The sequence below is a fragment of the Podarcis tiliguerta genome (assembly GCF_965153285.1).
Source record: "Podarcis tiliguerta genome assembly, chromosome: 9".
NCBI lineage: Eukaryota > Metazoa > Chordata > Lepidosauria > Squamata > Lacertidae > Podarcis > Podarcis tiliguerta.
In genome coordinates this window covers 8,777,289-8,794,717 of record NC_139542.1, presented here as the reverse complement: position 1 = coordinate 8,794,717, position 17,429 = coordinate 8,777,289, and the positions used below count along the sequence as shown (strand labels likewise).

The following is a 17,429-nucleotide window of genomic DNA, read 5'->3' as shown; positions in this document are numbered from 1 at the left end:
TGGGGAGTGGGGTGCTGAGTGCTGGCTGCCCCTCCCCACCCCCATTCAGTGTGGTAGTGCTGGGTGGTGGGCCGCACCCGCAAACAAGCCTTGAATTTTATTTGCGGGTACGGCTTATAGTCGGGCCAATACGGTATTACTACATGGCACCGATGGTGGCTAAGCTTTTGAAGAGCACAAGAGAAGCCTGCTGGATCAGGCCAGTGGTCCATCAAGTCTTGCAACCTGTTCTCACAGTGACCAACCAGATACCTGCAGGAAACCTGCAAGGAAGACCAAAGCACAAGAGCACTCTTCTCTCCTGCAGTTTTCAGTAGCTTACTGCCTTCAGTCAGGCACACAGAGCACAGCCATCGTGGCTAGTAGCTATTGATAAGCCATTTATCTCACACTCTTTGAAAGCCATGTTGGTAGCCATCACAAGAAGAGTTTGGATTTGATATCCCGCTTTATCACTACCTGAAGGAGTCTCAAAGCGGCTAACATTCTCCTTTCCCTTCCTCCCCCACAACAAACACTCTGTGAGGTGAGTGGGGCTGAGAGACTTCAAAGAAGTGTGACTGGCCCAAGGTCACCCAGCAGCTGCATGTGGAGGAGCAGAGACGCGAACCCGGTTCCCCAGATTACGAGTCCACCGCTCTTAACCACTACACCACACTGGCTCTCTTGTGGGGGGTGTCCCATGGTTCAACATACCTTTCAGGCTGAGGGCCAAATGTCAAGCGTAAAACCAAAGTGTGTCTTACTCTTTTTCACATTTAATCGTAAATGTTAGACAGAATTAATAGTTATTCCCCCTCTTTCTCCTGTTTGAAAAAACAATTTCACCATTAGTTTCCACCCCTTTCCCCATTAAGCCTTTAAAAACTCATTTCATTATTAATTCCCCTATTCCCCCCGTCACTCCACACTAAATTCATTTCATTATTACTCCTTGTTCATTTCATTCCACTATTAATATTCACCCCATTACTCCTTAATAACTTAATTTCATTATTAATTTCCACTCCCTGCCCCCCATGACTCCCAGTTAAATTTGTTTCATCATTATTTTCAAGTGCATTCCCCCCTTAACCCCTTTTTCATTTCACTAGTTTAAACCCCATTACCCAAGTTCCCCATTAATTTGATTAATGTTCCTTACTGCATTTACAAGTTCTAATGTTTATTATGATTAACCATTATGATCATAGCTCAGTTGGCAGAGCATGAGACTCTTAATATCAGGGTTGCCCTACATAGGGCAAAAATGCCCTACATAGGGCAAAAATGGTTGGACTAGATGACCCTCAGGGTCCCTTCCAACTCTGCAATTCTATTATTCTATGTTTTTCTAAAGAGCTATTACATTGCCTGCCCTCTTTCTGGTGCCCCTGTCAGCACTTGGGTGTGAAAGAATAGCCCAACCTGGTAATAATATACTGTAATGAATATTGGAGGAAGGGAGCTGCAGTCCGAGATAGGGAAAGAGGTGGTAATGAAACACCTAGATCCTTTAAATGAGGTGAAATTATTGCCATCTTCAAATATATTAAGGGCTGTCAGATGTAGGAAGCTAGTTTTACGCTGCTCCAATGGGCAGGACCCAAACCAATGGATTCAATTTACAAGAAAGGAGATGCTGAAGAAATATTAGGAAGGACTTTCTGACAGTGAGAGCTGTTTGACAGTGGAATGGACTGCCTTGAAAGGTGGTAGACTCTCCTTCCTTGGTGGCTTCTAAGCAGAGGTTATGTGGCCATCTGTAATGGATGCTTTAGTTGAGATTACTGCATTGCAGAGGGTTAGACTGTATGACCCTCGCAGTCCCTTCCAACTCTACAATTCCATGATCAGGAGCATTCTGTAGCTTTTGGAGATCAGATCAGATCTCTTGGCAGTGAAGCTACAGGAAAGAAAGATGCAGATTGCTGAGTGGAGGGTGGGTCCCACTGTTAGAATTCCTGCTCCATGATCGCAGTCATGGGATTTTTGTCTTTCACATGACGCTATATGTTTTGACTCCACAAAGTGGGAAGTGACAGAGACAGGATGTTTGTGTTACTGTGTTCCGTGAAGTGGGACTATTGTCCTTTGTTCTGTTTCTCTTTGCTGTCTGATGCTAGAGAGAGAGGGAGCCATGTTGCAGTACTCCGTGTGTGTTTATATGTAAATAAAGTAGATTAGCCAAAATGTTGAGTTGCTGAGGTCTGTTATGCAAACTGCGAAGACTCTGTGGATCTCTAAGTGTGCCGGTATAGGTTGGCATCGGTCACTGTGATGTTCGGGCAGAAGAAAGCTTTTGAAGCTCCCAAACGAATGACCAGGAGGGAGGGAACATGCCAGTCGGGCATATGTCTCTGCCAGGGTCCTACTCGAGTGTAGGCCAAGCTCCTGACACCCACCAGCTTCAATCTCGATTCCACCAAGCTCACCTCCTGCCTTCTTTCTTGCAACCGGACCATGGGGTTGTTGGGATTTTTATATCTCACCAGCTGCGAGAAGCAGCACAATGGTTGTTGACATCATGTGTATGTCTGGGAGTGTGAGACAGGAAGTCTCTGCTTGTTCTCAGTAACTGGATAAGTTACTTTCACTTCTGGGTGAAGTGAGTGTTGAGTCGTACTTCTGTACTGCTGCTCAGACATGTCGGATGAAAGCTCTGTGTACAGGCTGTAAATAAAGTAGTGTGTAGCTACTGACTGTCTCTTTCTTCTGTGATGGGATGCTAGAAGACTAGAGTGATGGGATGCTAGAAGACGAGTGTGTCACTTATTACCGGTCTCTCTGGACTGAGGGCGATTTCCAGCCAGAGAGTGACCACCGGAGAAACGCCTTGATGTCTTGGGCAGGTGGCACCCTTCCCGGGCGTTTTTCCAACAGGGGTGACCCTGGCTGACAGCTTCATCCTCCTTAGCTTCATGATGCCCTTGCAGAACTTCTCAGGGAAGAGGCTGGAGACAACAGTAGATTTAGTTGCTTCTGCCCATCACTGGCTTTCTGGCTCCCCGCTCCCCACCCTATCAGTGACACCAGCCACCACTGCTGATGCAGAAATGCTTTCAATGTGCATGAGGCGGTGGAACGACTCTGGGGGCACTTTTCAGCAGTTTGGGGGCACACACAGTGATATTTGCAGCAGTTATTTTGTAGTAATGTAACTGGGGAAAGTGGCCCATTGGGAAACAAGCTGATAAAAATAATAAAATCTGCTGCTGCAAAAAATAGAAATAGAAATGGAGGTGTCCTCAGGCACTACGGTAAACCTTTGAGGAGAGGCTTATTCAGATTGAGTGCAGATTAAGGCTGAAAGAATAGTACCTTGGTCTGCCCACCTAGGCATTTGAACCGGAGACTTCCAGGCTCACAGCTCACCATTATACAAATCAATGCAAATTTATTCAGAAGTCCTGCTGAATTAAATGCCACTGATTTGCAAACTTGCATACGATTGTGATCTATGCCAGATCCCTAGCATGGAACACCCTATTTCCTGCTGCTCATTTGGATCAACCAGTTGATTGTCCACCTCTGCAGACTTGATCAAGTCAAGGGTAACCAAACCAGGAGAGATACATCACATCCATAAAAAGGTAAAGGTAAAGGACCCCTGACAGTTAAGTCCGGTCGCAAACGACTCTGGGATTGTGGCGCTCATCTTGCTTTACTGGCCACGGGAGCCGATGTTTGTCCACAGACAGTTTTTGTAGGTCATGTGGCCAGCATGACTGAGCCGCTTCTGGCAAAACCAGAGCAGCACATGGAAACGTCATTTATCTTCCCTCCGGAGCGGTACCTATTTATCTACTTGCACTTTGACGCGCTTTCAAACTGCTAGGTTGTCAGGAGCTTGGACTGAGGAACGGGAGCTCATCCCGTCACGGGGATTCAAACCGCCGACCTTCCGATCAGCAAGCCCTAGGCTCAGTGGTTTAGATCACAGTGCCACCCGCATCCCTATCACATCCATTCCAAACATAATTCCAAAAAATAATCCTGGGTTCTATTTGTGAAGGATTCGGGGAACTGTAGCTCTGTGAGGTATAAGCTACAGTTTCCAGTTTGTTTGTTTTTTGGGGGGTGAATGCATGTTCTTTAAATGAATAGTGTGCATCTCTGGGGGCTTAATGGGTTCTGGAAAGGGGCTGGCATGAAGTCTTTCTACCACCCTGTCACCCCTACTTCCTGAGGGATCAGCTTTTCTAGCCCCTCAGTTTTCTTACAGCTTCATGACTTCTGCATGACAAATTGATATAGCTCCTCATTCATCTCCAATTCTGTTGAATAATGATATTATAAAATGGCTAAGCTATTTATTTTGTCGTCTCTTCCTTACATGCTTTCAAGATGAGGCTCACCACTTAGTTTAATCGCCTCCCATCTGTGGATCCTTTGATTGCTCATCATCCTAAAATATGCCATTATAGTGAATATCAGCAAATCAATAGTGGACTGAGAGAGAACATCAGCTTTAAAAGAGCTCATATAATGACTATCTGCACCAAAGGAGCATCTTATTGATTTCTCAAAGACCAGCTATTATTTCTTTGAGGGGTTTAGATTTCAGATGGCCGGCAAATCATCTGAAATTATTGGACTTGGAAAAAGGAATTGATTCCTCCTGACTGATATTTTTAAATACATGGCAACATTCTGAGACACAAATGTTGGGAAGGTGAATGATGTGCTTTTCTAAAGCTCAAAAGCACTAGCTGCAACTGCACAATATTACCGACGCCTCAGAATGTAAACTTTTGAATGGAAACATGGGGGGTGGGAGATGGCGGCATGACTCTGTTTCTCAAATACCACCTTAAGTGATATAATTCTGCAAAGCTAAATTGTGTCTGCATACTCAATCCATGGATTTGAAAAAGCACAATTTAAAATAATCACAAGAACACCCACAATAAAATCGCTAGCAAATGAAGCACCACCTTGCAAATGCATAGCCATGTATTAAGAGAGACCAAACTACTTTGGGTAGCAGTTCCTCCAGTCTTTCATTTGCTTAAAAACCTCCAAGGAAGAAGAGTCCACAACCTCCCGAGGGAGTCCGTTTCACTGTCAAACAGCTCTTACTGTCAGAAAACTCTTCCTGATGTTTAGTCGGAATCTCCTTCCTATCATAGTTAGTGACTTATGTGAAGCAGAAATTGACAGGGCCAGGCCAAGCTCAACCAAATATTTTTAAGCTTCAGTTTTTGGCCAGATTCACTTGCCTGCTCAAACGAAGTGCCTTGGCTGGCATGACCTACATGGCAGGAAAGCTGGGTTCATGATGGAATATAAACTCAGCAGGGAGCTGCATCCATTTCTAGCTCTCTGATTCAGGTTACTAAACATCTTTGCCTCATTCACACATTACATTTCTTTGGTCTACTATTTAAGCATCTTAGATGTACACCCAGATAGATGGGATGCAGCAACTGTGATAAAGCAAAGGAGGTCTGGGACTGTTCAGCGCATGGAGGTTGAAAGATTCAGGACAGACTGGAAAGAAGTGCTTCTAAACACTTTGCATCATTAAAATATGGATGCTTGCTCCCACAAGAAGTGGTGACGACTACCAACTTGGATGGTTATAAAACAGGACCAGACAATGGCTACTAGCCATTGTTCAACATCCACTGTTGAAGACAGTAGGCCTAAGAATACCAGTAGTTGGAAAACACAAATGAAGAGAACACCCAGGTCCTTCTTCTGAGCTTCCCATGGGCATCTGGTTGGTTATTGTCAGGGATTGGTCTGAAGACGAGGACTGGGGAATATGTTCTATGGAAGACCAGCTTCTCTCTGATGGAGAGCTGGAGGGGGAAGAGCTGCCCCCCCCCATCCACAGTGTGTTCAGAAGCAGAGAGAGAGAAGCTGAACAGTTTAGGGAGGAGTTACCCACTTTTGAGATAATGACAAGAGAACCAGAAGGGAGGGGGCAGCGACTTGAGATGTCACTTGGGAGTGTGGGGGACCCCTCACCACCACCACAGAGGTCCAAATGTATCAGAGAGCAAAGGAGTCAGAGGGAGGGAGGAACCTCTCGCTGGTGCCCAAAATGCTGCGGAAGTTGGGAGGAGGATTTAGAGTAGCCAACTGCCCTCCAGTTGTCTAAATTACCCACACACTGCCCTCCACACTGTAGCCAGTGTGGTGTAATGGTTAAGAGCAGTAGTCTCGTAATCTTGTGAACCGGGTTCGCGTTTCTGCTCCTTCACATGCAACTGCTGGGTGACCTTGGGCTAGTCACACTTCTCTGAAGTCTCTCAGCCTCACTCACCTCACAGAGTGTTTGTTGTGGGGGAGGAAGGGAAAGGAGAATGTTAGCTGCTTTGAGACTCCTTAGGGTAGTGATAAAGCGGGATATCAAATCCAAACTCCTCTTCTTCTCCTCCTCCTCCATGCAGAGAGCTGTGTATTTGTGCTCGTAACATGATGCTGCAATAATGATGCTATAAATCTCTCAACCGCTTGTTAATTCTTATCTGTGAAGTTACCGAAGGGAGATGAGTACTCTCCATGCCTGACAATTATTGTGAGAACAGGATTCTGGATCCAGCAGGTATCTTCTTATGTTCTTAACTCTTCCCTATGCTGAATTGAGTTCCACGGGTTACAAAAATGATAATGAAACACAATATCACAATGTCAAGTGAATTGCTCCACAACCTGAACCACAGGAGGTACCACTCAGACTCCCCAAGTGGCCAGGGTAACATCCGCAATGGTCCTCCTGGACATCTTCTGGAAAGTGGGGTTAGGTCTATTAGAGTTGTTGGCAGCATGGTCAAACCTAAGCAGAGAAGCACTTACCAAGAATGTGAGGGGTAGCCTCGTCTTCTTGGACAGACACATGTCTAGCACCTGGAGGGATGTCAAACATCTTAAGGTAGCCTTTGGCATGTGCGGCAAGGCATTGGGAGGAGGCAGAAGAGAAACAAAAGGAGAGAGAAAAAAATAATTGCTAGGGTTAGTAGGTTGCAAGAAGAGGTTGGCCCCATTTGCAGAAGAGGTGCATCCATAAACCCATGAACAGTCAACTTAAGGACCAGTAGGTTTGCAATACTGGTGATTAGGCAGCCTTGCATTTCCCATATTTTCATGAAAGAGGAGGGGAAAGGCAATCTTATTGCAAGCCACTTACTTCATTTCGTTCTCTGGCGAACCAAAGCAATCTGGGTAATTTAGACAAAGCATTTTTGTTTCCTATGTTTTGTGGAATGAAAATAGCAGGGCACAGGGATCATTTACCCCTGTTAACCATCTGTCAGTTAGATCCTTTCCAGAATAATAAATGCATATTGTTAAGAATTCATTTCTTCCCCAGTGGCTGAGATCAGGCCAGTGGGCCATTTTGCGGAAGCACAGAAGCTGCTATCGCAAGCCAAATTCATCACCCTAAGAATTTCAGCTTACTGTTTGACATACTTCAGTGAATATAGTTCATGGTCAGAATATTGTCAGCTTTCAAGAAGCTCCCATTGGAAGCCTAAAATGATTTGCCTGAGTTTGCTTTTCCTGTAAGTGACTGGTCAGCAATTAGAAGTAATACAAGAAGAAAAAATGGTTCTGCGGCGGCTATGGATGCCCAAATTTCTGCAAAGAGTCAAAACTTACCCAGAATATTTTTAGATTCTCTGTTTTCAGAAACAGAAACATCACGAGCTCCTTTAGGCAAAGTGAACGCGCCTCTTGTCTTCCCTTAAACAGAATGTCTTTTGTTAGTAATTTAGGGCATGGAAGTCTTGAGTTTTCATTGACTGAGTCTTCATATGAACACTTTTTTTAAATCAATCAAGCATGCATCAGTTCTGTTCAAAATTCAGTTTGAAATATTTTTGCACACATTGCAGCAGGTTTTTTTTTACTTAAAAGCATCAAGTCAATGAAAATTAAGACTGTGAAAAATCAATTGGATACTTGCAGATTTCATTTTCCAGAACCTTGAGTTCATTTTGGCACCTCTTGCTTAATTGTTTCCCTGTTGGAAGAGGTTGATTAGATTTTTTTCTTGCAATGCCAAACATAAATGGAATCTAATGATAAATAATTGTGAAACATGATTGTGGAATGGAAATTAATGCTTCAAACACTGCCCAAAGGACAAAGATCATCCTCAAACACCAGCTAACAGGATTTTCTGCATTTGCTAGCTTTGCAAATGCTTCAGCTGGTGTCCTGAACTTACCGCAAAATGTCTTGGATATATTCAAAATGAATAAATAAAAATAATTGAAGCATGGCATGCTGTTGTACTGTGGATCATTCAAAAGCTCAGTTTAAAGGTCTGCAAATCAGTTTGAAATTTCCATTTCCAGTTGGCTTCAAATGGTTGCACGAAATGACTCCAAATAGTTGTGCAGACTGGAATCAGTTTAACACTGATGTTGGACTTCAATAGCTTCAGTCTGGATGGCCAATAGGTAGGATGGTAGCTAAAACAATATCTACAGGGTTACAAGCTGGCTGCCCTGCTGTGACCTGTATTAAACCAATTCCAGTCCACACGAATATTTGAAGTCAGTTCATGTGAACATTTGCAATCATGGTCAAAGCACTTCATGTTGAGATTTAGGCTTTCGGCAACTTTTCTCCTCTGCAGAGGTGAGGGACAGCAAAGGAAACTAATGGTAATATGGAAGAGTAATGGAGGTAGAGGTATCCCTACCAGGTTTCTTAGGGATTCTAGTGAAGGTCCCTTTGATCGTCCGGCAGTGAGAGTTATCTCCCCCGCATACTCCACACTTGTCTTCAGCTTTGTTGGACCCGATTTCCTTGTCGCAGCCCACTTTCTGCAAAAAAAGACGGTCACCGTATCATCAGAGCAGAGAATCAGAGGAAGCACTGTTTGGAAATGAACAGAATCCAATGCAAAGGTCAAATTTGCAACTCCTAATATTTTTCCCCCAATGAAAGTGCAGGTGTTATGTATGCTCCACAACAGCAGGTTTTGATACCAAGCATCTAATACAGTTTCTGGCAGATCTTTGTATTTATCACCCAAAAAGAAGAGGAAGTGGGGAGCAAGTCTCTGGTTCAGTGGTTGGGAACCTTCAGCCATGAAGTCTAATTAGGCCCACCCTTTGGCCCACGAGGCTATTTCAATCAAGACATGCTGACCTGCTTTGCAGGTTTGATGGGCAAAAATGCGGCTGGGCTAAAAAGGGGTTTGCAGGCCCAAGACACTTTGCACTGGGCTTTCAAAGCACCAGCTAATGGCTTTGCAAGCACCAGCAGAGGATGTCATTGTGATGTCAGGTGATTGAAAGGTGAGGGGCTCCACCCACCTATCAAACCTGGCCCTTGAGGGGTGGGGAGATAAGGATTCAGGCCCCAAGCTGGATTCAGTTCTCAATGCCTGCTCTAGTTTATATGGCCACGTAAACTTCAAGGACTCAAAAGCAATTTTGGCAGTTCAGGAGTTACTCTGCACAACTTACAGCATCCATTCATGACTTGCAGAAGCCAGGCAAATTCTGGCCCTACAGAATATACTTATGCAGATTGTGGAATTCCACATTTCCTGGTAAAGAATTTTTGGAATCTGTGTAGAATTTTTATGTCATTTTCTTCAATGGGTTACATCTCAGGCTTAACCATTGGAAGTTTTAAGCAGAGAAGCTGGCAAAATTCTTCCAGCTCAGGGCCTCAGTGAGTTTCAGGTACTTGGTAATGCTTACTTCAGAGAAGAACTGAGCATCAGAAACTCCCATGTTCTTCTCCAGATCAGATTAAAATCCAAGCTGGAGGAGATTTCCTGCCTATCCCTCTTTGAAAAGCACCTCACCAAAGCTGGGTGCTTCGGGGGACCACCTTATCCCAGAACAAAATTTTCTGGGGTCAGCTCTTCAAAGCACTTCCGTTGCTTCTCTGCTGCTTTGCTAAGGGGCTGCTTTGCAGAGCTACCCCCAGAAAAATGAGAGGAGCTGAGCTTTAGACCCCCATCCCCAGAAATGTCAGGAGCAACTCTTCAATGCAAAGCTGTAACAAAGAAACACACAGGGAGGAAAATATTGCTGGCAACTGAACATGAGACCTTCTCTCATAAAAGAATGTTGTCCTTCACCCTCTCCAATTAGAAGTCACACCATGTTTATGTGAAAACAGCTGCACGGATGTTACTAGCCCGGAGATGGAAAGAAGAAAGAGTCCCTACCAGAGAGGAATGACAAACTAAGCTGATGGACTACACCAAAATGGCAAGGCTGACTGGAAAGCTCAGGAACCAAGAGGACAAAAACTTTTTTAAAGAATGGGAAAAAATTATAATTTATTTAGGAGACCACTGTAAGCAGATGAGAACATTGGCAGGATTTTAAACTCACTTGTAACGTAACAGACACTATGGATAACGTGGATGGATACAAAATATAGATTACGAAATAATACGCAGTTGAAAATGTTGACAATAGGACCCATGGAGGGGATGGGGGGAAGTCTCGAGATTCAGAGAAATCTCTTCGTATGGATATGTATTTGGTGTTATATTTGTAAAATCAAATTAAAACTATTTAAAAAAGAATAAGTCACGCCATGTATATTTGACTGAACACATCTTGCAAGGTCTTTTGTGAACAGCTCCAGCTAAAAAGAGCAACTGGGATGGTCAGGAAGACCTCACTCACCACACATTCCCCACGCACACAGATGCTGAAGGGGTCTTTGTATGAACAGCGAGTCCCATCATGGGTGAGTTGTTTCATGTAGGCAACATCTCCTGTCTCTCTGGATTGGCAGTAGAGTTGGCATCTTTTGGTAGCTACATGGGGTAGAAATGTGGACAAAATATGTGTCCAAACCCATGAAAAATTGTTGGATTACACAAGCAGCACAGACCACATTCACACCAATCCTTCAAACCACTTTAAACCATCACAGCTTTCCTCAAAGAATTATGGGAGATGCAGTTTGTTGATGGTGTTGAGAGTTGTTAGGAGACCCTTGTTCTCCTCCCAGAGCTACAATTCCCAGGGTGGTTTAACACCAATCCCACTGGCCCTGATTCAATTTGGGACCCAAAATCATGCCCAGGTCAGATCAAGGCCCAATCAGGATTACTGAAATGAGCCCTGGACCAAACCAGAAGGCACCTAATGTAAATGCAGTAATACCTTGGAAGTCCAACAGAATCCATTCCAGAAGTCTGTTTGACTTCCAAAACATTCAAAAACCAAAGCACGGCTTCCGATTGGCTGCAGGAAGCTCCTGAAGCCAATCGGAAGCCGTGGAAGCCCCATTGGACGCTTGGCTTCCAAAACAACATTTGAAAACTGGAACACTCACTTCCGGATTTTGATCATTCGGGAGCCAAACGTTCGAGAACTAGGCTGTTCGAAAACCAAGGTAAGACTGTATTGAACAGCCCTAATATAAATACAATAAATGACTAAAGCTACCTTTCTAGCTGTCTCTCTGTCATCTCCCTATTCTCAGCTTCCTGAGCACGCTTAATTGTCAGAGAAGCTATGATGGGTCACAATGAAAGGCCAGGCTCATCATTAATCAAAGGAGATCAATCTGCGCTACACGAGAGACTCTGTCGAGTTGATAGAATAAAGATCTAACAAAATTTCTTCCCTAGTTATATTTAACCAGTCACTGCGTTTTGTAATAGTTCTGGTTATTAGAGGTCAAGAGAAGAATTCATTATTGAGAAGTGACTTTTTGATGACTTCCCTACTGGAGGGCAAAGAGTTGGTGGAGGGGAATGAGCATTGCTCATCTGCTATTTGTTCTTCTTTCCCAACTCCATTGCAGCGTTTGAAACAACTCTTTGCAGAAGAGGACCAGCCATCACTTACCATCAGGATGTTCATAAGGCAGCCAGTGGTGTTTACTGCTCTGGTACTCAAAATGTGAGTTGCGTTGTTGACACTGCTGGGCACGGAAGTCTTCGTGAAGCTTTGGGCATTCCTCCATGTTGCACAGCTGGTACTCAAAGTTGACACCGGCACAGTCCTGACCCCCGTTAAGAGGCCTTAATGGGGAGAAACGAGGCCCAGTTAGAATGCTTGAAGGTACCTTTTATCATATGTGATGGACTTGTAAGGTGATAAAAGATTTCTGAGAGATGATATATAATGAAATGGGGGGAAACATGTTTAAAATAACTTTTGTGAAGAAACCAGAAGCTTTCTTATGAGGAATTTCAGGTACCAATATTCCAAAGGAACAGAAAAAAAAACTTTTTATGTATGGAACAACAGCTGCCCAGATGTTACTAGCCCAGAGATGGAAAGAAGACAAGGTCCCTACCAGAGAGTAATGGCAAACCAAGTTGATTGTGCTGAAATGGCAAAACTGACTAGAAAACTCAGAAACCAAGAGGACAAAAACTTTATAAAAGAATGGGAATTTTTTTATAAGTTATTTAAGAGACCACTGTAAGCAGATGGAAACAATGGCATGATTTTGAATTCACTTGTAGTGTAACAATTACCAAGGATAATATGGATTGATATAAAAGTTAGAGTATGGAAGAATAAGCAGTTCTAAATTTCAAAATGGGACCCTATGGAGGCGGTGGGGGGAAGTCCTGAGATTCAGAGGAATCTCTCTATATGGATATATATTTGGATTTTTATAACTTTGTCTTTGTGAAACCAAATAACAATATTTCAAAGAGAGAGAGAAAAGAATGCTTGGGGGTGGGTCTAAGCTGGATTGGATCCCAGACCCCTACTCTCTCCCCTTCCAGTCCACAAACCCCATTGATCCATCTCTACACTTGTCTGACTTTTGACCTAGGCAGTCCTGAGTTGTTGTTTTTCATTTGAGCCACTGGATATAGTGTTCCTCAGAGGGCACCCTCCTTATTTCCACCCCAAGATGCTGTGTGCGCAACAGGTCGCGAGAGAAGCATGCCGACTCACGCAGGATTGTTGCACAGTCTCGTTCTGAAGCGAACGCCAGTTCCGCATGTCCGAGAGCAGGAGCCAAATTTCGTCCAGGCTCCCCAGCTGCCATCTTGCTTCAGCTGGTTGGTGTTTTTCCACATACAGTGACCTTTGTAGCACCACTAAGGGTAAAATGAGAAATGACACACACACAAAAATTAGACCCTCTGGAGTCCCCTGATCGCTTCACCTGAACTTTAATTGTTAACATAAGAAGAGAGTTGCTGGATCAGGCCAGTGACCCATCTAGTCCAGAATTCTGTTCTGACAGTGGCCGGCCAGATGTCTGTTCTGACAGTGGCCAGCCAGATGTCTGTTCTGACAGTGGCCAGCCAGATGCCCATGAGAAACCTGCAAGCAGATCTGAGCCCAAGAGGACTTTCCCCTCCTGTGGTCTCCAGCAACAAATATTCAGAAACGTTGCTACCTCCAACGGAGGAGGCAGAGGAAAGCCATTGTGGCTTACAAGTTGCGTGGCAAATTCCCGCCCCCAACAGTGGAAATAATGACACAAGACACAATTATTAAGGTTAATGGGCTAAAAATGGCCACAACTTTATTGGTTACAGGTGAAGAACTGTATTGGCTTAGGCATTGGTCCTAACTGACTATATCTGACTTCAGCCCATCTGCTTAAAGTCTGGGAAGAGTTATCCAGCAGTAGGGGGAGTCCTGCTGATGCACATCAACTAGGAACTCCCCCAGGGTCACCAATAGGAGGCGTGCCTTAGGCCCTCACCTCCCCAGGCTTCGGACAGGGCCATGCCCCCCGGAATCCTTTACCGGACTACCCTTTGATATTTGGGGGAGGTGATGGCGCTACCTCCCCTCTTCCATCTACAGAACAATACCAATGCCTAACAGCCAATACCCAGAAAGTTGTGACAATTTGCTACAAGGTAGGTGAAAACCAAGTGGCTGGTGCCAATTTGCCAAGTGGAAAAATTCCTACCAGGCCTCTCAACGGCGACCAACCAAGGTCCATAGCAAGGTCAAGGAACGAAAACCTTATAGGGCGGGAGGGTGGAAAAAGCAGGAACAGCTGGCAGGCGGCAAAGAGGGAGATCCCCAGCCATGTCTTGCGTTAAATAGGGCAGGCCACACCCCCTGGCCAGGAGATGATGCGGTTGGGAATCCCACCCCCCAATCGCGCAGGGGCTGGCTCCAGCAGCTGCGTACGTGTCGGGGCCGTGACGCCCGCAACCTCACCTCCTCCGTAGGGTGGAAGTGGCTTTATCACAAACCCTCTCCTTCATGATTTTGTATAAGCCTCTATATTTTCATGGTAGGGACGCGGGTGGCGCTGTGGGTTAAACCACAGAGCCTAGGACTTGCTGATCGAAAGGTTGGTGGTTTGAATCCCCGCAGCGGGGTGAGCTCCCGTTGCTCGGTCCCTGCTCCTGCCAACCTAGCAGTTCGAAAGCACCCCTAAGTGCAAGTACATAAATAGGGACCGCTTTCTAGCGGGAAGGTAAACGGCGTTTCCGTGTGCGGCGCTGGTGCTGGCTCACCAGATGCAGCTTTGTCACGCTGGCCACGCGACCCGGAAGTGTCTTCGGACAGCGCCGGCTCCCGGCCTCATGAGCGAGATGAGCGCGCAACCCTAGAGTCGGTCACGACTGGCCCTGACGGGCAGGGGTACCTTTACCTTTACCTATATTTTCATGTATCAATGAAATTGCTTCACTGTGTATTTTAAATATGTGTGGGGTTTTTCCTGTTAGTGTAATTGAGTTTGTATTTAATTAATAATTTATTAACAGTCAATTAATTACCCCAGCCCATGCCTTCACGGTAGGATCTCTGTCGGTGGTCTCCCATGGTTCAGATGCATGGGTCATACACATTAGGAGCTGTGCGTTCATTAGGTAAAGGTAAAGGGAACCCTGACAATTAAGTCCAGTTGGGAACGACTCTGGGGTTGCGGCACTCATCTCGCATTACGGGCCGAGAGATCCGGTGTTTGTCCGCTTCTGCAGACAGTTTTTCCGGGTCATGCGACCAACATGACTAAGCCGCTTCTGGCGAACCAGAGCAGTGCATGGAAACGCCATTTACCTTCCCGCCAGAGTGGTACCTATTTGTCTACTTGCACTTTGACGTGCTTCCGAACTGCTAGGTTGGCAGGAGCTGGGACTGAACAACAGGAGCTCACCCCATCGCGGGGATTCAAACTGCTGACCTTTCGATCGGCAAGCCCAAGTGGCACAGTGGTTTAACCCATAGCAGCACTGTGCATTCATTACCGGGGGCCTAATTCTGTAAAAAAAGCCCCACACATAGTTGGAATTAGACAGATCTGTTCCCATTGGTAAAGATCTTATTTATTTGTTTGTTTGTTTGTTTGTTTATTTATTTCAGTAAGCATTTTACGATAGCCTTTCTGATTTGGTGGTTCTTTGAAACAGATTTTATCCATTGTATCGCTTCTGTAACCTCACCGTAAGCCACTGAAAGCTGCTGTGGTGTATAAGGCGTTGGAAATAAATAAAATCACCTCTGTATCTCTCTGCCTTGAAATGTATTGGGACATATAAACTTGAAGATACATACTCACTTTACTGGGTGCACATTCCGTTCCGTCCAGAGGGGGGCCCTTCTTTGTCTTGCAGAAGTAGGGGTTGTCCGGATGGCTGCACCACAACTGTTTACACGGGTCGAAAGTTCGGAACTAGAAAAAGGGAGATGCCTGGATAAGTTTTTGATCTCACAGAATTATTATTGTTTTATATAAATTTTTATTAGTTTTTTAACATACCATTTTCAACAATAATTAACCATACTTTTACATCTTATTCATTTTTTTTTTTTTTACTTCCATCAGTCCGGTCTGAAAACTTTCCAATCTAATCTCTCAGTATGCATTTCTTATCTTCCCTATTACATTTCAAACTCATAACCAATATCTCTATCTTTTCCTACTTTGTAACACTTCGTATATTTCTCCTTACAAAACTTCTTGTAGTCCTACTAGCGTAATTTGTTGATTACAGTTGCTCTGCAAATAATTCATATACTTCTTCCAATCTTCTGTAAATCTCTGGTCCCGCAGGTTTCGAATACTTCCTGTCATTTTGTCCACTTCTGCATAGTCCATTAATTTCGTCTGCCATTCTTCTTTCGTTGGAATTTCTTCTTGCTTCCATTTCTGGGCTATGATCTCACAGAATTATAGTATTGTAGAGTTGGAAGGGACCCCAAGGGTGTTCTTGTTCAATCCCCTGCAGTTCAGGAACCACAACTAAAGTATTAACCTAGTGAATGAAGGCACAACCTCTATTTAAAAACAGAGGAGAGCCCACCACCGGGGGGGGGGGGCGTAGTCTGTTCCACTATAAAGCAGTACTTATTGACAGAAAGCTCTTCCTAATTTTTAGTTGGAATCTCCTTTCTTGTAATTTGAGTTAATTGATTTCAATGCTGCCCTCTGGAGCTGCAGAAAGCAAGCTTGCCCCATCTTCCATATGAAAGCCCTTCAGAAATGAAAGATGGCTATCATATCACTTTTCTTCTCTTTTTTTAAAAAAATTTACTGGAATTTTATTTACAACATAACATAAACCCCCAATACACAAATCCACCCTCATTAAACATGAACATAACATACAGTGAGTATAACATACAACAATACAAACAACCAAATAAAAGACTTCCTTAATCCTGTATCTGGCCTCCTTATTTACTTCTTAAAAACTGTTTCCTTTATGAATAATTATTTAGATTTTTCTAATTATAACTTAAATATCCACAAAGTCTCCTGCAGACATTAATCGAAACAAGTCCAGGTATGTATTTTAGGGCACTGTTTTGGGAAGTATTCTCTGCATTTTCCCCATGCTTTTTGAAACTCTTGTCTAGTGTGATCTCTAATTGCCTCTGTTGATCTAGCCAGCTCAATATACTCTAGCAGTTTGTCTTGCCATTCCTTTTTTTGCTGGCACAGTTTCTTTTTTTCCAGTTTTTAGCCATTAGGATCATTGCCACTTCTGTGGCATAGAGGAATATTTTCTGATCTTCTCTTGCTATACCTGCGTCGGTTATCCCTAGTAGAAAAGCTCCTGTATTTTTCATAAAGTTATACTTAAACATTTTTTTAAGCTCGTCATATACTGTGTTCCTGCAGATATTTGAAGAAGATTCATATCACTTCTCAGTCTTCTCTTCTTCAGGCTAAACCCACCTAACTTCCTCAACCAATCCTCTTAAGATTTGCTTTCCAAACCCTGTATCATCCTGGTTGCCCTGCTCTGGGCACATTCCAGCTTATCAATGGTTTGCCCCATTCTCTCCTTTGGGAGGAAAGATGAGATCTAGATTGAATAAACACATGAAGAATCATGACCAACTTGGGCTTACCTTTCATGACACATAATATAATGAAATATAACAACAGAGAAAGCTGCCTTACACTGAGTCAGACCATTGGTCCATCCAACTCAACATTGTCTTCACCGACTTACAAAGACACTCAAGGGTTTCAGACAGGTTTCCAAGTCTACCTGGATGCCATTGGGGATTGAACTGAGTTCTGCATGCAAAACTGGGATCTTTCAATAGTTC

General features: G+C 44.1%; 1 protein-coding gene across 1 annotated transcript in view; it reads right to left on the bottom strand.

Annotated features, from left to right (window-relative positions):
• The window catches only part of ADAMTS3 (ADAM metallopeptidase with thrombospondin type 1 motif 3), a 136,428-nt gene that overhangs the window by 28,304 nt on the left and 90,695 nt on the right, over nt 1-17,429 (bottom strand). Inside the window, exons 11-16 of the mRNA XM_083398240.1 lie at nt 15,427-15,540; nt 12,846-12,991; nt 11,775-11,950; nt 10,599-10,732; nt 8,642-8,765; nt 6,787-6,867 (exon numbers count right to left, since the gene is read on the bottom strand). Of these exons, the coding sequence (XP_083254366.1) occupies nt 6,787-6,867; nt 8,642-8,765; nt 10,599-10,732; nt 11,775-11,950; nt 12,846-12,991; nt 15,427-15,540 (775 nt within the window). The remainder of the gene's footprint in view (nt 1-6,786; nt 6,868-8,641; nt 8,766-10,598; nt 10,733-11,774; nt 11,951-12,845; nt 12,992-15,426; nt 15,541-17,429) is intronic.